This window comes from Odocoileus virginianus, chromosome 26 (assembly GCF_023699985.2).
Source record: "Odocoileus virginianus isolate 20LAN1187 ecotype Illinois chromosome 26, Ovbor_1.2, whole genome shotgun sequence".
Classification (NCBI taxonomy): Eukaryota; Metazoa; Chordata; class Mammalia; order Artiodactyla; family Cervidae; genus Odocoileus; species Odocoileus virginianus.
The window spans coordinates 44,515,503-44,532,977 of NC_069699.1; the positions used below are offsets into that span (position 1 = coordinate 44,515,503).

A 17,475-nucleotide genomic window follows, 5' to 3' on the forward strand; every position below is an offset into this window, starting at 1 on the left:
CAATCTTCGCTTTGAGCTTTCTGGCAGCCAGGGCGAAGCAGAGAATGAGTTCATTTTAACTTGCTAAGAGGGAGCAAACCAGATAAGGAAAACATTCTCTTCCCAGCTCTTGAGTTATACAGGGTGTTTTCTGAGTGTCTTTATAGGAGGGTAGAGGAGAGGCTGGTGGGAGGAAGGGGTTTCCAGCAGCAGGTTTTCCAACACTCAGGGACACTTTCCTGCATGGCTGCCTCCCCATCAGGCCTGGTGGCCAGCAGGGGCCTCGGACTGAGACACTTTGTGAACATCACTCTCAGAGGCTCAGAGATGAGCTCAGCGAGATCAGGGGGCAGCATCAGGGGCTCGATTGGACTCGCTGTGGGCTTGCTCTGACGTACCAGGACAAAACACCGGCCCCTGGGCTGGGCTGTGAATTGGTGCCCCTGCAGAGGGGTCCTGGGTGACTCTCTGGCCCAGCCAGCACCTGACGGCCATGCATTGTGAACCACTGGAAGCAGGTCCATGCCCGTCTTTGTTTTGTTCACCGCGTGCTGTCCAGCACCTACTTGGGCCAAGCCCTGGCAGAGTGCTGCAGGTACATTGGGCACCGGACAGAGCTGCCACCCAGAGAATAAGCGGGTGCCACAAGGAGCCAGAGGGAGACAACTTGCCCAACCTGAGGAATAGCAGGGAAGGCTTCCTGGGAGTGGCGTGGGTGGGACTGGGTTGGGATTGAGTTTTGAAGAACTAAAAGAAGTTCGCCCAGTGGAAAAGGTGGGCAAGGACGCTAGGCCTAGAGCCAGGACACTGCACTGAGTTCAGCAAGGTGAAGGGAAGCCATGTTGTGGGGTGAGGTGGAAGGGGATGCTGGCAAGATAGGGAATGGCCCCAGGCCAGTGCTGGCTGCACACACCTTGCCATGGAGTTCTGCTGCTGTCCTGAAAGTTCCAGGAGCCATCAAAGGCCATAGGCAGGGACAGGCCCAGCCAGGATGATGTGGGACTGGGGAAAAAACAGAGTCTGCCTAGTCTTGGCCTCTGTGGAGAGACCCCCTGACTATGTGTTAGAAGAGGGGGCAGAATTCAGGCAGGGGAGTTCTTCCTGCATTTCTTCCAACCCCCTGGATTTGTTCATCCGTGGGAGCAGCAGGACAAAGATAGGCGTCTCAGGAGGACCAGAAGCCACCATTCTGATGCCTCTTTCCACGCTCCATTGGCAGGATCCTTCTTCCCATTTCACAGATGTGAATACTGACCTCAAAAGCTGCATGGCTTCTCAGCCAATTTGGGACTGAATGGGTGGTAGGGTCTGTGCACTTCAGGGTGTCCCATTCCAGGCCTGGGCCCTTTCTGCCAGCCCAGGCCTCTGCTACATTCAGTCTGGAGCTGTGTCTCATGTCACCCTCTCACCAGAGCAGTGACAGTGCCTGGGGGGGCTCCTCTGAGGATAGATATTTCCCCCTGTGTTGCCCTTCCCAATGCCCACTCCAAGCCCCCAGGCCCAGGTGGGCCCTGGGCAGCTGTGTTCCGGCTCAGACAGAAGGGCCCCTGGAGTGGGAGGCAGCCAAACTTCCTGGTCACCCACAGCCAGACCCCACCCCAGCCAGCCCCGCTGGCATTAGAGACCCTTCCCAACCTGACTGCAACCTCCTCCAGTCTTACTGTGTCCCCTGCTTGGCCGAACCTCTTCCTTCAGCGGGGTATCCTCCACCCTGCATGCCCTCCACCCCTCAGGCAGCGAGAACAGCAGGAGCTGAGGGTCTGGGGAAGGAGGAATTATGTTTGCAGAACTGAAAGCAGTCTGTGTGTCTCGAATACAGACTGAAAGGAAACCCCTGGTGTGCAGGGCTGATGAAGCTGGAGGGACGACAGGGAGGATTTTTGTCTTTATCCCAAGAATCCTGGGTGGGAGACATCATTTATAGGGTTTCAGACAGCAAGTGATGACCAGTCCTGCTCTGTAAAAAAAGCTCTCTCTGGGAGCAGGAAGGCCAGAGAGAGAAGGGTGCTGTTGCTCAGGTGGGAGAGGCTTGCCCAGGCTGACAGCCCACAGAGCTGCTTCTCTAGGAAGCTCTGTCTGACCCCCACTCCACCCAGGACTTACAGGGTGCAGCAGTAGGTGGTCACCATAAGGAGTGATTGGAGGATCTCAGGGATCCCAGTGAAGCTGAAGACAAACTGGAGCACCCTGGTAAACAGGATCTGAGTTACTAAGCTGTGTGCCCCCAGATCCTAGCCCGGAATGTTGGGTTTAGCTGCTGAATGGATGGGTTGTGGAGGGGTGGGCAGGTGGATGAGCCAGTAGATGGATGGTGAGATGATCAGAGAGAGGAGAGATGGATGGCGCAATTAGTGGCAGGCTGAATCTACCTTGGAGCATCTCTGCTCCTGTATCATAGAACGAGTTTCATCCCTGATAAGAGCTCCTGAGCCAGGGACCCTTGACTTTTGCTCCATCCTTCCTAAACTCTGAAAGGCAGTCAGTCCTTCCCGACTTCTCAGAGGCCCTTTGTTCCGGAATCGATTATATTTTTCCTTCCCCCACTGTCCTGTGTTTTACTCCTCTAGTAACCACCCCCCAACCAGCCACATTGATGGAGAGGCCCAGGAAGTTGCCTTCCAGGCAGCCAACCCTTCCTTCGAGCTGCCTGTTCCCTGGAGCAGGGGCTGATGGAGGCAGGCAGAGGCTGCAGGCAGTCCAGTTCCTCCTTGGCCTTTATTGTCACAGCCTTTCATCGGGCCCCACTCTGTGCCTCTGTTCCAGATGCCAGGCAGGCCGGGCCGGCCATCTCAGCAGGAGTTGGCATGTCAACTCAGAACAGGTTGGGGACAATGTAGTCTCTGTGAATGCCGTCGATCAGCCCTTGCCCATTGTTGTGGACGAACCAGCAGGCAACATTCCTGCCGACGTTGATGTCCTTCCTGTAGTCCTTCTGGGAGCCCCTGAAAGAAAAGAGATAAAGGCTGTGATGTGTGGGGTGGGCAAGACGGCTGCATTCATGGATCTAAAGTTGAAAGTGGGTGTGAAGTTGCCAATTCTAGGAGTTCAGACTCTGGTCAAGAATGAGGTCATGTGGTTACTCCTTCTAGGGGGCCAGATTTGGCTTTTTCCTGATTAGAGGGAGCCAAGAGCCCAGAGGGAAACAAGGGTATCCCACGGAAGACAAGAGCCAGCCAGGCTGATGTGCATCGGTAGAGAGAGCACTTCCCTCCTATCTCGTACCCGACAGTCTGAGGACATCAGCAGGGTCCCCTCACCTGGTGACTGTCAGTTGATGGTTCTTCACCACCATTGTGGCATCTGGCTTTGTGGGGTCAGAGCCTGGGTGGACATCAGACACTTGAAAGTCAAAGGGGTGGAAGAATTGTCCTAGGAATAAAAACATTCACACTGTCAACCCTACCTCTGCCATACGTGACAAGGCCACTGGCCTTCCAGGATTGATAGAAAGGCTGGGTGGGGTGTTGAGTGGTGGGTCCAGGGTGACTAGGAGGCCCTTTCAACGTGGCTTTTTCCCTCCACCATGTGGCCTGAACAGCCTGAAGCTTGAACATTTCATACCCAGCAGCCCATGTGTCTGTGCTGACATCCCACGACTGTCCACCACGTAGAAGCCAAGGAAGTCATGGTGGGCAGGCTCTTTCTTCCACACCTGATGCAGGACAACCACAAAAGTAACCCCATCTCCAAAGGAGACCACCATGTTCTTCTTCCTGTTGATCATTACAGATAGCCTAGAAGAGAAGAAAAGGTAAGCAGTGGGGCCCAGTGGCCATGATAACCAGGCATCTGAATCAAGGGCAGAGCAGGAAGCGTGACATCTGAGAGCACACGACCCCAGAAACTGTCAGGGGTGCTGGAGAGGAGAGGCTTACGCACATTGACTGCACCCTGCACTAAGTGGGTCCCTCCTACTCCATCGGCAGACAAGGGGCTGTCCTGGGGGTCTGAAGACCCAGGATCAAGCCCCAGCTAGGCCACTGGGCTTCCTGTGTGACATTGGGTAGGTTCTGCCCCTCTCTGAACCTCCATGGGACTAACACTGTAGCCCTGCCCACCCAGCTTGGGGGTGCTCTGAAGATGCAGGAGAGGCAGAGGAGTGAGAACAAGAGAGCTCAGCCAGAGATGATGCACACAGGGATCTTTGTCATCATCAGCCTGCCAGGTTCACCTAATGCTTTTGTCCACACAGCCCTTCCCTCAAGTTGTCTTATGAACTATCTAGCCACCTATCTGTCTGCCTTTGGTGGGGAGCCCAGGGGGTGGGCTGGGGGCCACCATGTTGAACCTTTCCCAGAGCGGGGGCTGAGGCCACTGGTCTTTCCTGTTAGCCCTGTGGATCTTTTGGGATTTGTTCAAATTCCCCCAAGACCCTCGCACTCCATCACCCCTCAGAGACCCAGCAGCAGGGCTTTACCCATCCTGTGTGATCATGACCATGTCCAGCCAGCTGAACGTGCTCGGTGCGTCCCCATTCCACAGGGTGATCTTCTCCGGTGTCACCTCAATCCGTAAGTCCATCCGAGCACTGGCAATGCCCAGTTTGCCAAAGTAAGTCCTTCTGGCCTGGGAGTCTGAGCTGCCTGTCTTCTCACCAACGATCTGCCCGTTAACTGTGAGGCCTGCCAGATGGGCGGGGCAGCGAGAGACCAGCAAGACCTAAGTCCAGACTGGTCTTCTCGGCTCACAGCTTCCCCTTTAGTCAGACCTCCCGAGCGATAACACAGTGGGGGATGCAGGTCTCTCAGTTGAGAGACCAGGATTTGAGAGCTGGCCCTATCTGTTCCTAGACATGTTGGGGTCACACTGGTGGCCGAGGGCCCACATTGTGGATCTGCCCCTTGTCTGGGTCAGGGAGTGGTGTTCAGAGAAACACTATTCCTCAGGCCCAGGGTGAGTCCTGCCCATAGGCCCAAGCAGCCCTTAACTCTAACCGTCTCCCCATTACCCCTGGCCCTGGGGAGATGAGGTGAACCTGTGGCTCTGGATGGAATCTGAAACCCCTGCAGGATGGAATCTACCTTTGAAGGTGGGTGCATTTGGGGCAGAGTGGGCCTGGTCCATCAGTCCACCCTGGGGGCTCCAGGCCTTCCCAGGAAGAGCCCCTGGCCCCAGTCCCTGGCCCCCACCTGTGACAGGGTCCTGAATGAGGCGCAGCACTGTGCCTGGGGCTTCATCAATATTGAAGCAGATGGCATCGTCCTTCTCGGGAACTTGGATGATGAAGTGGGGGTCCCCATCCACTGAGAACACGCAGAGAAGAGGCTGGCTCTCGGGATCGCTCACGGTCCCAGGGACCTCCCCTTGCCTCCCAGTCCCGTGGGATGGGCTGCTAGACAGACAGGAGGTGCTCAGCCCTAGGCCTAGAGCCTCGACCTGGGGGAGCTGGGAAACTCACCGTAGTAGTAGGGTGTCTTGGGAACCTGGTAGCTGGCTGTGGACGAAAGAAAGAGAGGGCTGAGCTAAACAAACAGGCCAGGGGAGGCACCAAGACCCCCACCCAGAGTTTGGTTCATGCCCCTCACCTTCAGGCTCCCTAATGCTCGTAACCTCCCCCCGTCTCCTGAGGAACCCCCCAACCATCTGCCTGTTCCAGAGAGCTGATTCAGGAAAGACTCCAGAGGGGAACGACGCAGGGCCGCGCTCTGTGGCAGCTGGCACATACTCACTCAGGTAAGCCATGGACGGGATCACTGAAAAAAGAAGCCAAAGGGCAGGTGTGAGCGAGGTCTAGGGGGTTCCCTCCCACGAACCCCAGGCCTTCTGCCTGTCTTGGGACTGCTGCCCCCAGTGGGGCCCCAATGCTGACAGAGGTGGGAATGTGACCCCCTAAGTTTAAGCCTCAGAAATGGGGTGCCCCCAGGGAATCCCTACTAGGGCTGGTGGTACTAGGGGCATAATGTTAATGCAGGGGGACAGCACTTCCAAGTGGCTAAAATGCAAGCCATTAGGTCATCAGTGTCTCTGTCATGAGCAATTCTGTCTGCCACCCCTGAACTACAGTCCCGAGGCTGGAGTAGAATGAGGCTCACAGGCGACAGTTGTCCTCAGTAGCAAAACATGCACCGACACGCACCCACACACACACGTGCACCAGTGACTACATCTCACAGGGCTGTTCAGAGGGCAGAGCCGTGACCCAGTTGAAATATACTGCTTGGTTAGGACAGCCCGTGTGGATAGAGACAAGGCAGGCCGGTAGGGGCTGGGGAGGTCCTGCCTGATGGTGTGGGGACGAGGTTCCAGTTCCATAATGAGACAAGCGCAGCGTGCTCTGAACTCCAGAGCAGCCGCCAGAACGAGGCCGCCTGGGCCAAAGTCCTGGCTGGGCCCCCTGCTGAACGAGTCCTTGAGCAAAGGAACTTAACTTCCCCGTGCCTCAGTTTCCTCGCTGTAAAATGGGAACCGTAAGAAGCCTTCCTCAAAGCCTTGCTGTGGGGTTACTGAGTAACTAACTGAGTTACTCATTTTTGCAGGTCACAGAATACTTTCATCCCAATTGTCCCTCCTTGGGCAGGGGAAGACCCCCTTTGTCAGCTGATGAGAACCCTGAGGCTCAGAGTGAACAGGGCCCTGCCCCGGCCCCCGGTGAGTTGGCAGTAAAGCTGGGAGCTGAGCTCAGGTGTCCTGGCAGCCCCCTCCTGGGTGGTGGAGGAAAGGTCTCTTTGGTCCTCTCTTGACCTCCTCCTGGGAAAGTCATCAGCCGCTGGCTGAAGCTCACCTTCTGTATCCAGAGGCCCTGCAAGGGAGGAAGAGGAGACCACGGAGTTAGAGGCCACAGAACCCCCGTGTCAGGGCCCTTGTGACTGCTCACTGCCTGGCCGGCCAGCCATGCCTGGGCCATGTGTGCCCCCACAGGAACCAGGAGCTCCTGGAGGCAGAGGCCGGGCCCAGACTGGCTCTTTACCTCCCATATCTCCCAGTGCCAATTGCAAGGGCCCTCAGGGCACTGTGCTCGTGGGGTCTGGTTGACCAGGCCTGGTCCCAGCCTCCAGCTCTCATGGCCTCTTCCTCTCACAATCCCCAGGTGCTGGCTCCAGGCCGGACTTTTAGGTTGGAAGTGCTTCGTCTTATCTAACTGAACCCTTCCATGCTGCAGCCTCAGTCCCTTTCCCAGAAATGACCCTGGACACCCTGCCCCCTTTAGAGACTTCAAGGCTCTTCCTATTCATGCCTACATTCCACTGTTCACACTAATGGCTTCCCTTCCTCTATAACACCCTCCCGGGTCCTTGGCCAGTTTTCCTCTGATACCTCCTAGACCTGCCTTTCTCAGCAGGCCCGCTTCTCTCCAGAGCACCCAGGGTCAGGGGCCTGGAAGGAGGCATCCAAGTTGTGGCCCCCCACCGTCTGTGCCTACCTTCCCCGGGCTTGTTGGCGATGGCTGTCTGGTTCTCGTTGTCCTCAGGCTTGGTCACCACCATGGAGGTCAGCGGAGTCACAAAGTGATACTTGAGGGACAGCTCCAAGGCCTGGGCTGTGAGGTTCTCCTTCTCCTCACCCTGGGCATTCTTGCTGTGGGGACAGGCAGGGAAGGAGGGTCAGCCCAAGACCCCCTCAACCTCTCCCAGTGGGTCCCTAGCAGTCAGAGAAAATGGTTTCATCAGCTCCCTGGGACAGACGGACATGCCCTGATTCCTCTCTGGGCCTGTTTCTCCAGGTGAAAGTTACAAGGGGCTCGACATGGCCACAGCCATGGTGTTCATGGTCATCATGGTGTTCACGTGCTGAGTGCCAGCGTCTTTCCCAGCCAGTCCTGCCCAACAGAAGGCTGACACAGCCCCCTCACATGGCCAAGCTCTGCCCCCTGGGGCTGAGGGCTGGGGTCTCGGCCTTCGGTCATGTTCCTCCTCAGCATCTCTGTAGGCCCATGCTGGGTATAGCGGACAGGATGCCGAGGCTTATCCCTGCCCTCAAGATGTTCCCAGGCCCCTGCCTGAGCCCTGCCTCACAGACCCTCTCTGTTCCAGGAAAAACACGCCATGGGGGCCTAGCCAAAAGGAGAACTGGGCAGCTGCAGTGGGCGTGGAGGTGCACTTCCCAAGGTGAAAGTTCCCTCCTCTTCGGCTCTCCGGAGCATAGCCAGCACGGGGTGGGGGGAGGGGGTGGGGGGCACTGGTAGGTGCTGGAGCAGAGCTGGGGCTCAGGGCAGGGCCTCGCTGTGTGAGGGGTGGGCCAGGGTCACCGTTTGTCCAGCAGCTGCTCGATGGTGAGGTAGGCCCAGAGCCGTTCAATGTAGTCCCCAAAAATGTATTCCCGCTCCTGCAGGGCCTTCTCCATCTCCTTCATGTCCACCTCCTCAGTGAAGGTCAGGTCGTTGATGGCCTGGGACGGGGGTACAAGGAGGCCTGGAGCCAGGTGGGCCTGGTTCAGAGGCTGCTTCTGCTGGGCCGTCAGCCAGGAGGCTGGAGCCCCCACTGGTAGGTCCCCCACCCCCAGCGCACAAGAAGGTCCCCAGCTCAGCTTACCCCGTGGCCTCTCACATCTGCCTTAAAGCTGTTCATGTCCTCGTCCGCCAGGCGCCCGGCTACCACAATCTCAGAGCCATCGTAGAAATGCTGGTAACTGTTCTGGGTGAGGTCCAGGATGGCATTCTGAGGGTACTCTACCTCCACGCCTGTCAGCAGTGGGTTGGCCACCTCCTCATAGAAGCCCTAGAGTTCAGATGGGGGCCCTGATCATCTCTGGCCACCAAGGCGGGCAGGGAGAGGACAGGGTGGGCCGGTTCCCGCTGGTGCCTCTGCAGGTGGTTGGATCTCTCAAGCTGGGCCAGTCCAGCTCCTGACCTCCACCTGGCCCTGACTGTGTCCTTCAGTTTGGGGGACCTCCTCCTCAACGCCTCCCCATCCCAATTAGAGACTGGGAAGAATAGAAAAGGAAAGGACAGAGTTCTTGGCACAGAGGATTCGAGAAATGTTTGTTTGTTGGAATGAAAGTAAAAAGGAGAAGAGAAAGGTTGGAGGCTGACTAAAAAAGTTGATGTGGAGTGAGAGCATGGAGACCCGGAGACTAACAGGAGGAAGGTTGGGGGTTCCACTGCAGAGGTGGAGAAGCACCTGCCTATACTGGGGAGGAGAGGGTTAGTTGATTTAGCAAATGAAAATATAAGTCATGAGTTACATTTGAATAACAAGAAAATGACAGGTTACTTTTTAGTATAGGGGTACAGCTGTCATGGGGCACATTTTGAAACCCCAAAATACACAGGTGAAAATCCTTACTCCCGTACTTCAGGACATGACCTTAAATTTGGAGAAAAGCTCTTTACAGAGATCAAGTTAAAATGAATTGTTTAGGATGGACTCCAATTTGATATGACTGGTGTCCTTGAAAGAGGGAACTTTGGATCCAGAGGCAGACATGCCCACAGAGAAAATGATATGAAGATATACACGGAGAAAATGGCCATCGACAGGCCAAGGAGAGAGGCCTAGAGTAGAGCCTTCCCTCCCAGCTCTCAAAAGGAACCAACCCTTCCAGCACCTTGATCTTGGACTTCCAGCCTCTAGACATGTGGGACAATAAATGTCTGCTGTGGGAGCCAGGTGGGGCTTCCCTGGTGGCTCAGATGGTAAAGAATCCACCTGAAATACAGGAGATCCAACTTCGATCCCTGGGTCAGGAAGATCCCCTGGAGAAGGGAATGGCAACCCACTCCAGTATTCTTGCCTGGAGAATTCCATGGACAGAGAACCCTGACAGGCTATAACCCACGGGGTCACAAGGGTCGAGTCGGACATGACTGAGCAACAAACACTAACAGTGGCCTGTGGAAGCCGCCCAGGTGTGGTTATTTGTTAAGGCAGCACTAGCAAACTAAATGTAGTTTAGGGGCTTCTTAGATGGCACTAGTGGTAAAGAACCCTCCTGCCAATGCAGGAGACATAAGAGACATGGGTTTAATCCCTGGGTCAGGAAGATCCCCTGGAGTAGGGTGTGGCCACCCCTTCCAGTATTCCTTCCTGGAGAATCCCATGGACAGAGGAGCCTGGTGGACTGGAGTCCATAGCGTCACACAAAGTTAGACATGACTGAAGCGACTTAGAACAGCACAGCAAACTAAGTACAGTGTCCTGTTCAGTGTTTGGAGCATGCTTGCTAAAAAGTTATTCGCTGTTCATGAGAAGTTCCTATTTAATTGGAGGTCTTGTATCTGATATGGCAGTCCTACAGAAGAAGCAGGTCTATTCTGTGCAGCCTGTGGACAAAATCAGAACCTGGACTGATGGGTAAGAGGTGACCAGAGATAGATTTCAACCCGAGAGGAAGTTCTTTCTAATAACTTGAATTGTCACACAGTGGAACAGCTTCTTGAGGAAGTAGGGAGCTCCCCATTCCCAGAGGTATGTGAGGCAAGGCACACCTGCAACTGCAAGTTGGCATCGGAATCCTCATAAATGCGCCGGGCAATCCCATGGTTCTCCAGGGCCATATTTTCCAGGAAGTTATAATTCAGATTGTTGCCAAAGCCCAGGTTATACAAGGGGAACTTGCCACCAATGGCATTCCGCACATTCTCTTGGATTTTTTCAGGTCTGCTTTCACCTGTGGGATGAGGAGGTATTTATGCTGCAGCCATAGCCCCAGCGACTGTCTGGACCAGCTCTGTCTGCAGAGATCTGACCCCTGCCTGTGCAGAGCTGGCAGAGTCACGGCTGCTACAAGCCCTCCGTGAGCAGGCACTGGGGCGGGCAGAGCCCTTCAGAGACTCACAGATCACAGGGGACCCTGGGGAGAGCTGCCCAAGGTCATGCAGCACGCTGGCTATAGAGCCAGGAGCGGCAGCAAGAGCCACACATGCCGCCTCACCCACATTGGCGTCCCCGTCAGTCAGCATGATGATGATGGAGGTGCTCCTCTCTGGGACTCTATGCTCCTCCCGGGCCCTGTTCAGCATACTGATGCCCCTCAGCAGCGCGTCGTTGATGTTGGTCACTGGCACACAGACAGATGACACCGTGAGAGCATATCCTCAGGGTGCTGGGGGAGGCAGTCGAGACAACAGTCCCTGCTCACACGCCCAAAGACGCTGCCTGCCTGTGCGCAGTGGTACTCAGTAAATATTGACTGGATGACTCAGTGAGTGATGAATGGATGACTTAATCTTTCAAATGAGTAAGGACCAGCCTCTCAGGGCTGCTGGAAGGATAGATGCACATGGTGACTGTAAGAACACATTGTGATTGGAGAACAGTCAAATGGACCACCAGCCCCTCTCGCAGGGAGGAGTGGGGAGCAGTATAGACATCACTTGTCATTTTTCATATGAAACTGCCGCACATAAGAATTCTCTGTGGCATTACCTTATTGGGTAATGCTGGCATTACCTTGTGGGGATCACAGGTTAGAAAGAAGTGGGTTTCCCTAGATCACAGAGAAGACACCGCAATGTCAAGCCTGAGGACTCTCCATCCCACCTCTACCTGCAGCTTGGATCTGCAGGGCCCAGACCAGCAGAGTCTCTGCCACCAAGGCAGAAGGGAAACAGGCTGCTCAGGCAGAGAGGAATGGCAGGATGTAGCTCCCTCCCCTCTGTTCTTACTTCCTCGATCATGAATATCCATCACAAATTTCCTGGCTTCCTGGATGTTCTCAGGAGTGGCTTGAACTAAACTGTCTTTCCAAGTGGTCACATCTCCACTGAACAGGATAAAATTCAAGTAGTCATCCTCTTTGACATCCTCCAGAATTTTGAGGAGGGCATCCTTTGTCTGGGAAGGAGGAAGACAAGCAGATAAGATGTGTTCCCGGCCTGGGCCCCTGCTGTCTGCAGGAAAAGAGGCAGATGCTTTGTGTCTTTTAAAAATCCTGCCCTCCTTCCTTCTCTTTCACTGGAATATTAGCTTCATCCACTTTTAAAGAAATCTCCCCATGTCTCCCATCTGTCACCCACTCTTGCACCAAGGAGAGTACCTGCTCCATTTTCCGACCGTGCATGGAACCGCTGACGTCAATCACGAAGACCACGCTCTTGGGCACCACCGGAAGGCCTTGAGGTGCAAAGAAGTGCACAAAGTAGCCATTGACGATCTGAAAACGGGAGAGAGAGACTGGAGACCAGTGGCCCTTCAGCAACCTCACATTGGCTACCCTTGCAAATAGAACCCAGACTTTTAGCAGCCCCAAATAAAGATGTCCTTTCTCCGCCTCCAGGGGGCACCACACCTAGGCTCTGGTCTGCCTGTGGCCCCATGCCTTGCAGGAACCTCATGCTTGGGCTGAAGATCAAGGTTGTTTTACCGGACGAAGCTGCAACACCTCCACACATCAGCGCTCACCAGAGCAAGGCAGGGGATGGATCAGCCTGGCAAAGCCAGTTGGCAGGTACCTACTTGCACATTGGCGGGAGACTCTCTGTTCACATCATAGGTGATGATGAAATCTCCTTTGAGGAGGGAGTCCGTGCAGGTTGGGCAGGAACGCTGTTGGTCCAAGCTGGGTTTGAAGGACACATGGCCCTGAGGGAGGGTGATGGAGGGCCTCTCTCAGCTTGGGCAGGGCCTGCCCTCTGCAGACCTCAGCCTGGGGCTGCCCTGGGCACTCAGCAAAGTGCCTGAGTCCTGCCACCCTCTGGGGTGCTCTGGCCTTCCTGAGCACCTCTCTCCCCCTCGGAGATCAGGAGCCCCTTGGAGGGTAGAGGCCTTATCTGAGCCAGGCTTTCACTCTCCTGGTTCACTGGGCCTCACAAGTCCCTTAGCTCTGCCTGCACTTGGAAGCCACATAGGGAGGAGAATTCTGCACCATGAAAAGGAACTTCACGTTGGGTGACACTGTGTGCTTTTTGTCAAGAGGAGCAAGGATGGGGCAGAGTAGAGAGTGAGGAGGGGGCCCTGGGCGGGGACACGGCCTGCAGAGGTCAGCAGCCCTCTGAGTGTGTGCTCCTCCAGCCTCACCCTAGGAGTCCTGACTGAGGTTTGCTGTCCTTGTAAACATGTATTCATCCACTACCCATGATCGGCAAGATTCCTGGAATTGCTGGGGACCTTGGGGTCCAGAGCCAACCCCGAGCACCAAGAACGAATTTCCCTTTCTTCTTCACCACTCAAATGGAGTCAGATCTGAAAAACTCCCTCAGGTCTCTGTCTCCTTCTCTGTAAAACAGGGACCAGTAGCCTGCCCTGCCTACTTTCCCAAAGTGAAATGGGATCAGGCTTTATAAATGGCTTCCCTGTTCCCTCCCCAGTGCAGTTGAGACCCCAGTTCCTCTGGCAGGTCATCACCAGCAACCAGCCCCCTGCCTCCAGCATCCTCACTGCTGACCCAGGTGGCCTAGGAGAAAGGGGATTTGCAGACTTCTGCCTCTCCCTGACCCCCGCCTCATACCTACACACACACACACTCTCACTCTCTCCCTCTCTACCTTGCATCTGCCAAACCCCCAGTTTCAGACTCACCTTGCTAAACTCAATGTTCCTGCCCCTGCTCCCTCCCCCCAGGCCCCAGAGGCATCTATACCACCTTTTTCCCTGAGAAGGACTTGGTGAGGGCACTGCCCAAGAGGTCATTGGTGATGAACGAGGCTTCAGCATCCAGGGTACTGATGCCCTGAGGTTCGAAGATGTCTGCCGTGATCTGAAATGGCCAAGTGTCAGGAGATGTCACCTAGTGAAGGTGCCGAGCCCAGCCTCCAGGACAACAAGGGTGAGGAGATGGGTTAGTGTGGTATAGGGACCAGCTGCTAGGACAACTCTGTGACAGCCAAGCCTGCTGCCTCCCAGAAAGAAGATGACCACATGGGTTTGCAGCTGGGTACTCTGACCCCACGGAGAAGGCAGTGGCACCCCACTCCAGTACTCTTGCCTGGAAAATCCCACGAATGTAGGAGCCAGGTAGGCTGCGGTCCATGGGGTTGCTAAGAGTCAGACACAACTGAGCGACTTCACTTTCACTTTTCACTTTCATGCATTGGAGAAGGAAATGGCAACCCACTCCAGTGTTCTTGCCTGGAGAATCCCAGGGACGGGGGAGCCTGGTGGGCTGCCATCTATGGGGTTGCACAGAGTCGGACACGACTGAAGTGACTTAGCAGCAGCAGCATTCTGACCCCAAAGTTCTTCCACTCCCTGCCATATGGTGCCCCAGAGTCTACCACTAAAAGCATTTCCTTTGGCTTTGCTCTCTGATGTAGGTAAAAATGCCCAAGTAACCAGTTACCAGCATTACAGAGACACTTGGTGATGTTGCCCCCAAGGACCCAGCACCCAACCTGGATGGCTCAGACGCAGCCTGGCCTCCTCCCTTGGGCCCAGGTGCTGTGGGCAGCACCACTGTAGTTCCCCCACGCCTCCTTGGCCGGGTGCTAGGGCCTGGGCTCCTACACTCCTGCTGTGGGCTCTGCCCAGGGCCCTTCCTGGCACCCCAGACCCTCAGGCGCTGCGAGCGAGTGGCCGATTACCTCAAAGTGCTTGACCAGTTGCTTGGGCTGGACCTTGAGGTACATCTCGTACTTGCCCTTATGCCTCTTGAGCAGCTCCTCATAGGTTAGCTCAAAAGTGACCTTGCTGCCTGCAGCCACATTGACTGAGACCGTGAATTTCTCCAGCTTCCTCCCAGAGGCCCTGAATGGGGATGAGAAACAGTGACTGCCCCAGAAAGAGCACAGCCCCCTGTTTCCTGGGCCTTTGGTTTCCAGTCCCTTCCTCCTGGGGGAGCCCCCTACCCATGCTGAGCCTCAGTTGCCTCAACTTCAAAGTAAGATAATGTTGTAAGAATTATAGCACATTTTGCCATGTAATAATTATAGCTGCTGTTCTCTTGTTAGTGTCTCTGAGGGCCCTCACAGCCCTGACATTCTCGCCAATGCCTGAGGGTCCACACTTACTTGACCAGGCCGGCTGTCTTGCCCTGGGACACAGCCTTCTCATACTGCTTCTTGGCAACTTCCTTTTCCTTGATGTTCCCAGGGTAGGTAACGCCATCGATGGTCCTGCAGAGATAGAGAGTTGGGGAAAGGGGGGCTCAGGCTGAGCCAGACTCCCCTCCCCGCCCAGAGCCAGAAGCTGTGGTGACACTCACAAGGTGAAGTTGGTGATGAAGGCAGTCTTGGGCAGCTCCACGTCGAAGGACACCTCCTTGGCAGTGTTTGCGTGGTTGACGGCCCTGGTGGTGACGACATTGTGAGCGAAGCGGGAGGTCACCTTGCAGTTGACTTTGGTGCTGTAGACTTCGATGCCGTCGACCGCCTGCAGGAGAGGGACAGTGTATCAGCGGACGGTGACCAGCCAGCCTGAGGCCCCTGGAAACCAGGACCTCCTCCTGGCTGCTCCCCTTCAAGCTCCCCTTTGTGGGCTTCAAAGCTCCTGCCTGGTAAGTGGCCTGTCCAGTCTCCCAGTCGCACACATCAGAAGCCTGGGCAGTTATCTTTGGTCGCTACCTGTAATTGGCCACCACTGTTGTGATGGCCACTCTGCCTTCTTAGCTCTATAATCTGGTTTACATGCAGCTGTAGCCAGTGAGATGGTGTAAAAACTCAAATCTGACCTGTCCTTCTCCTGTTTAAAGCCCTTCTATTCTCCCTACCACCCCCAGGACAGCCTTCCCCATGGCTCTGGGGGCCTCCGGGCAGGTCCTGCCTCCTCTGCTCAGTCCGTGCCCCTGCCATGCTGGCTCCTAGCTCTTCCCGCTCATCTTCCAGAGCTCAGCTTAGAAAGAGCATGTCCACACACACTCCAGTCTGCTCCCTGTGTCCAGTAGCTGCCCGGTTCTGTTTCCCAAACAGGCCCTTATTTCCTGCACCTAAGGCGATGCATTGGGAGGGCCTTCGTGCCCCCCAACACCCTCTTTCCAATGGGACAATGGGCCAAGGGATGTTCTAGAGAAACATCTGGATTGAACATGGATATAAAGATGCTTCGTGAAGGCATCACAGGGCCATTCACTGTGTGTCTCCTGCCCCATGCATGGGGTCTGACAAATGCTCAGTAAGTGTTTCTGGGAAGAAGGACCCATGGAGGGGTGGTCCTCTATTGCATCAGCGAGTCCGAGGGGCATGGTTCCCTGAAGCTCTCTCCCAGGGCTCTGGAGGCAGCGGGGGTCTGCCAGGGCAGGGGGCCATGAGGGGGTTTGCCAGCTGGAGGGACCTTCCCTTGTGGCCCACTTCTTCCGCTGTTGGGCAACCAACTCTGCCCTGCCCCATCTCTTGTGAAAGTTCTCACCCCTTCCGGGAGGCTCCGTTTCTGGAAAAAACAAAGACAAACACAGGGACTGGGCCAAGGTCAAGGCTACTGTGGCCTGAGTAGAGGCTCTGGGCCGAGGCCAAGGTTCAGCAGTGACCACCTCCCCCAACATATACACACACCTTGAGGGGCCTCCGGACAGAGGACCCAACCAGAGCCACATGTCAGAGTAGGAAGGGCTCTGAGTAAATGGGGAAACTGAGGGCCAGGGGGGAGGTCTAGGGTAGCATGTCAGGGAGGACCAAAGTCAGTGCTCTCCCCCTGCACCATATACCCTGACTCACTCTGCCCCTCCCTAGGCCCCAGGCCCCCCAAGACTCCTCCAGACCCCACCACCACTGTACCCCATGCAGCTCAGCCTGGCCATTCCTAGAGGCCTCTCCCCTTGTCTATATATGAAACTCAGAGCCCCTCAGGGAGGTGATCTGATCGTGGTGCATCACCCACCTGACAGGTCAGCAAACAGAGGCCCTGGAGATTTAAGCTCCCCTGGGGAAGCTGTCTCATCAGGTTTGACAGCAGGTCTGGGGCCTGGGTCCCCCCACGCCCTGCCATGTTCCTTGCAGCTCACTGCCCAGCCTCTGCCTCCTCCTCATTCTACAGAGGACCACCCAGTGTGGCCCCCCTGCCTGCCTGTTGGTGAAGAAGGGGCAGACTTACCCCAAGCAGCCGGGATGGGTTTCTAGGGAAGCCAGAGACTGCCAAGCCGGAGAGCAGGGTCAAGATGAGGCAGGGCCACTGAATCAACGCCATTGCTGAGCATGCTGGCCTGGCCCGGGCTCCTTATATGAGCAAGCCTGATGTTTTCCCAAATGGGGTCATCGACCTGCATCGGGGCGGGAGGAGCAGGAGGTGGGAGGTTCCCCCGGGAAGCTGGGCATGGGTGGAGTGATGGGCCTGGATCTACTTGTACCAAGGTAGCCCGGTGGGTATCATCCACAGTGTTAGACTTCACACCCAGCGGCCGCAGGACATGGAGGCCCCTGGGGAAGCCAGAAGCATTGCATTGACAAATGGGCCCAGAGACCCCCTGGGAGGGGGCGATGATGATGGAATATGGACTCACATTTAAAGCAAAAGGCATCTCAGCATCGTCGCCACATCACAGGCACGGCCTCTGGTCTGGCCTCTGGATCAGTTATCTCCCCTCTCTTCTCCAGGCAGCCAGGGCCCAAAACCAGACTTAACACCCTGAGACTAGGATCTCCATGGTTGACTCCTTCCTCATTATCCTGTGGTTTCCGTGGCCCCTTGGGAAAGACAATCCCCGAGTCCTGTGATCCAGCTCCAAGTTGCTTTCTGAAGGTAACTCTTCTCACCT

General features: G+C 55.7%; 1 protein-coding gene across 1 annotated transcript; it reads right to left on the bottom strand.

Annotated features, from left to right (window-relative positions):
• Positions 1 to 2,675: 2,675 nt before the first annotated feature.
• Positions 2,676 to 17,253, bottom strand: ITIH3 (inter-alpha-trypsin inhibitor heavy chain 3). The gene is given in 24 exon segments (XM_070455938.1): positions 2,676 to 2,921; positions 3,237 to 3,348; positions 3,541 to 3,713; positions 4,397 to 4,601; positions 5,109 to 5,222; positions 5,378 to 5,413; positions 5,649 to 5,672; positions 6,701 to 6,718; positions 7,340 to 7,494; positions 8,165 to 8,304; positions 8,448 to 8,633; positions 10,343 to 10,524; positions 10,789 to 10,914; positions 11,522 to 11,690; positions 11,893 to 12,009; positions 12,312 to 12,437; positions 13,438 to 13,551; positions 14,375 to 14,537; positions 14,801 to 14,905; positions 14,995 to 15,161; positions 16,134 to 16,154; positions 16,815 to 16,844; positions 16,846 to 16,980; positions 17,221 to 17,253. Coding segments are annotated over 24 exon segments (2,766 nt in total). The 5' UTR covers positions 17,239 to 17,253; the 3' UTR covers positions 2,676 to 2,791.
• Positions 17,254 to 17,475: the final 222 nt, after the last annotated feature.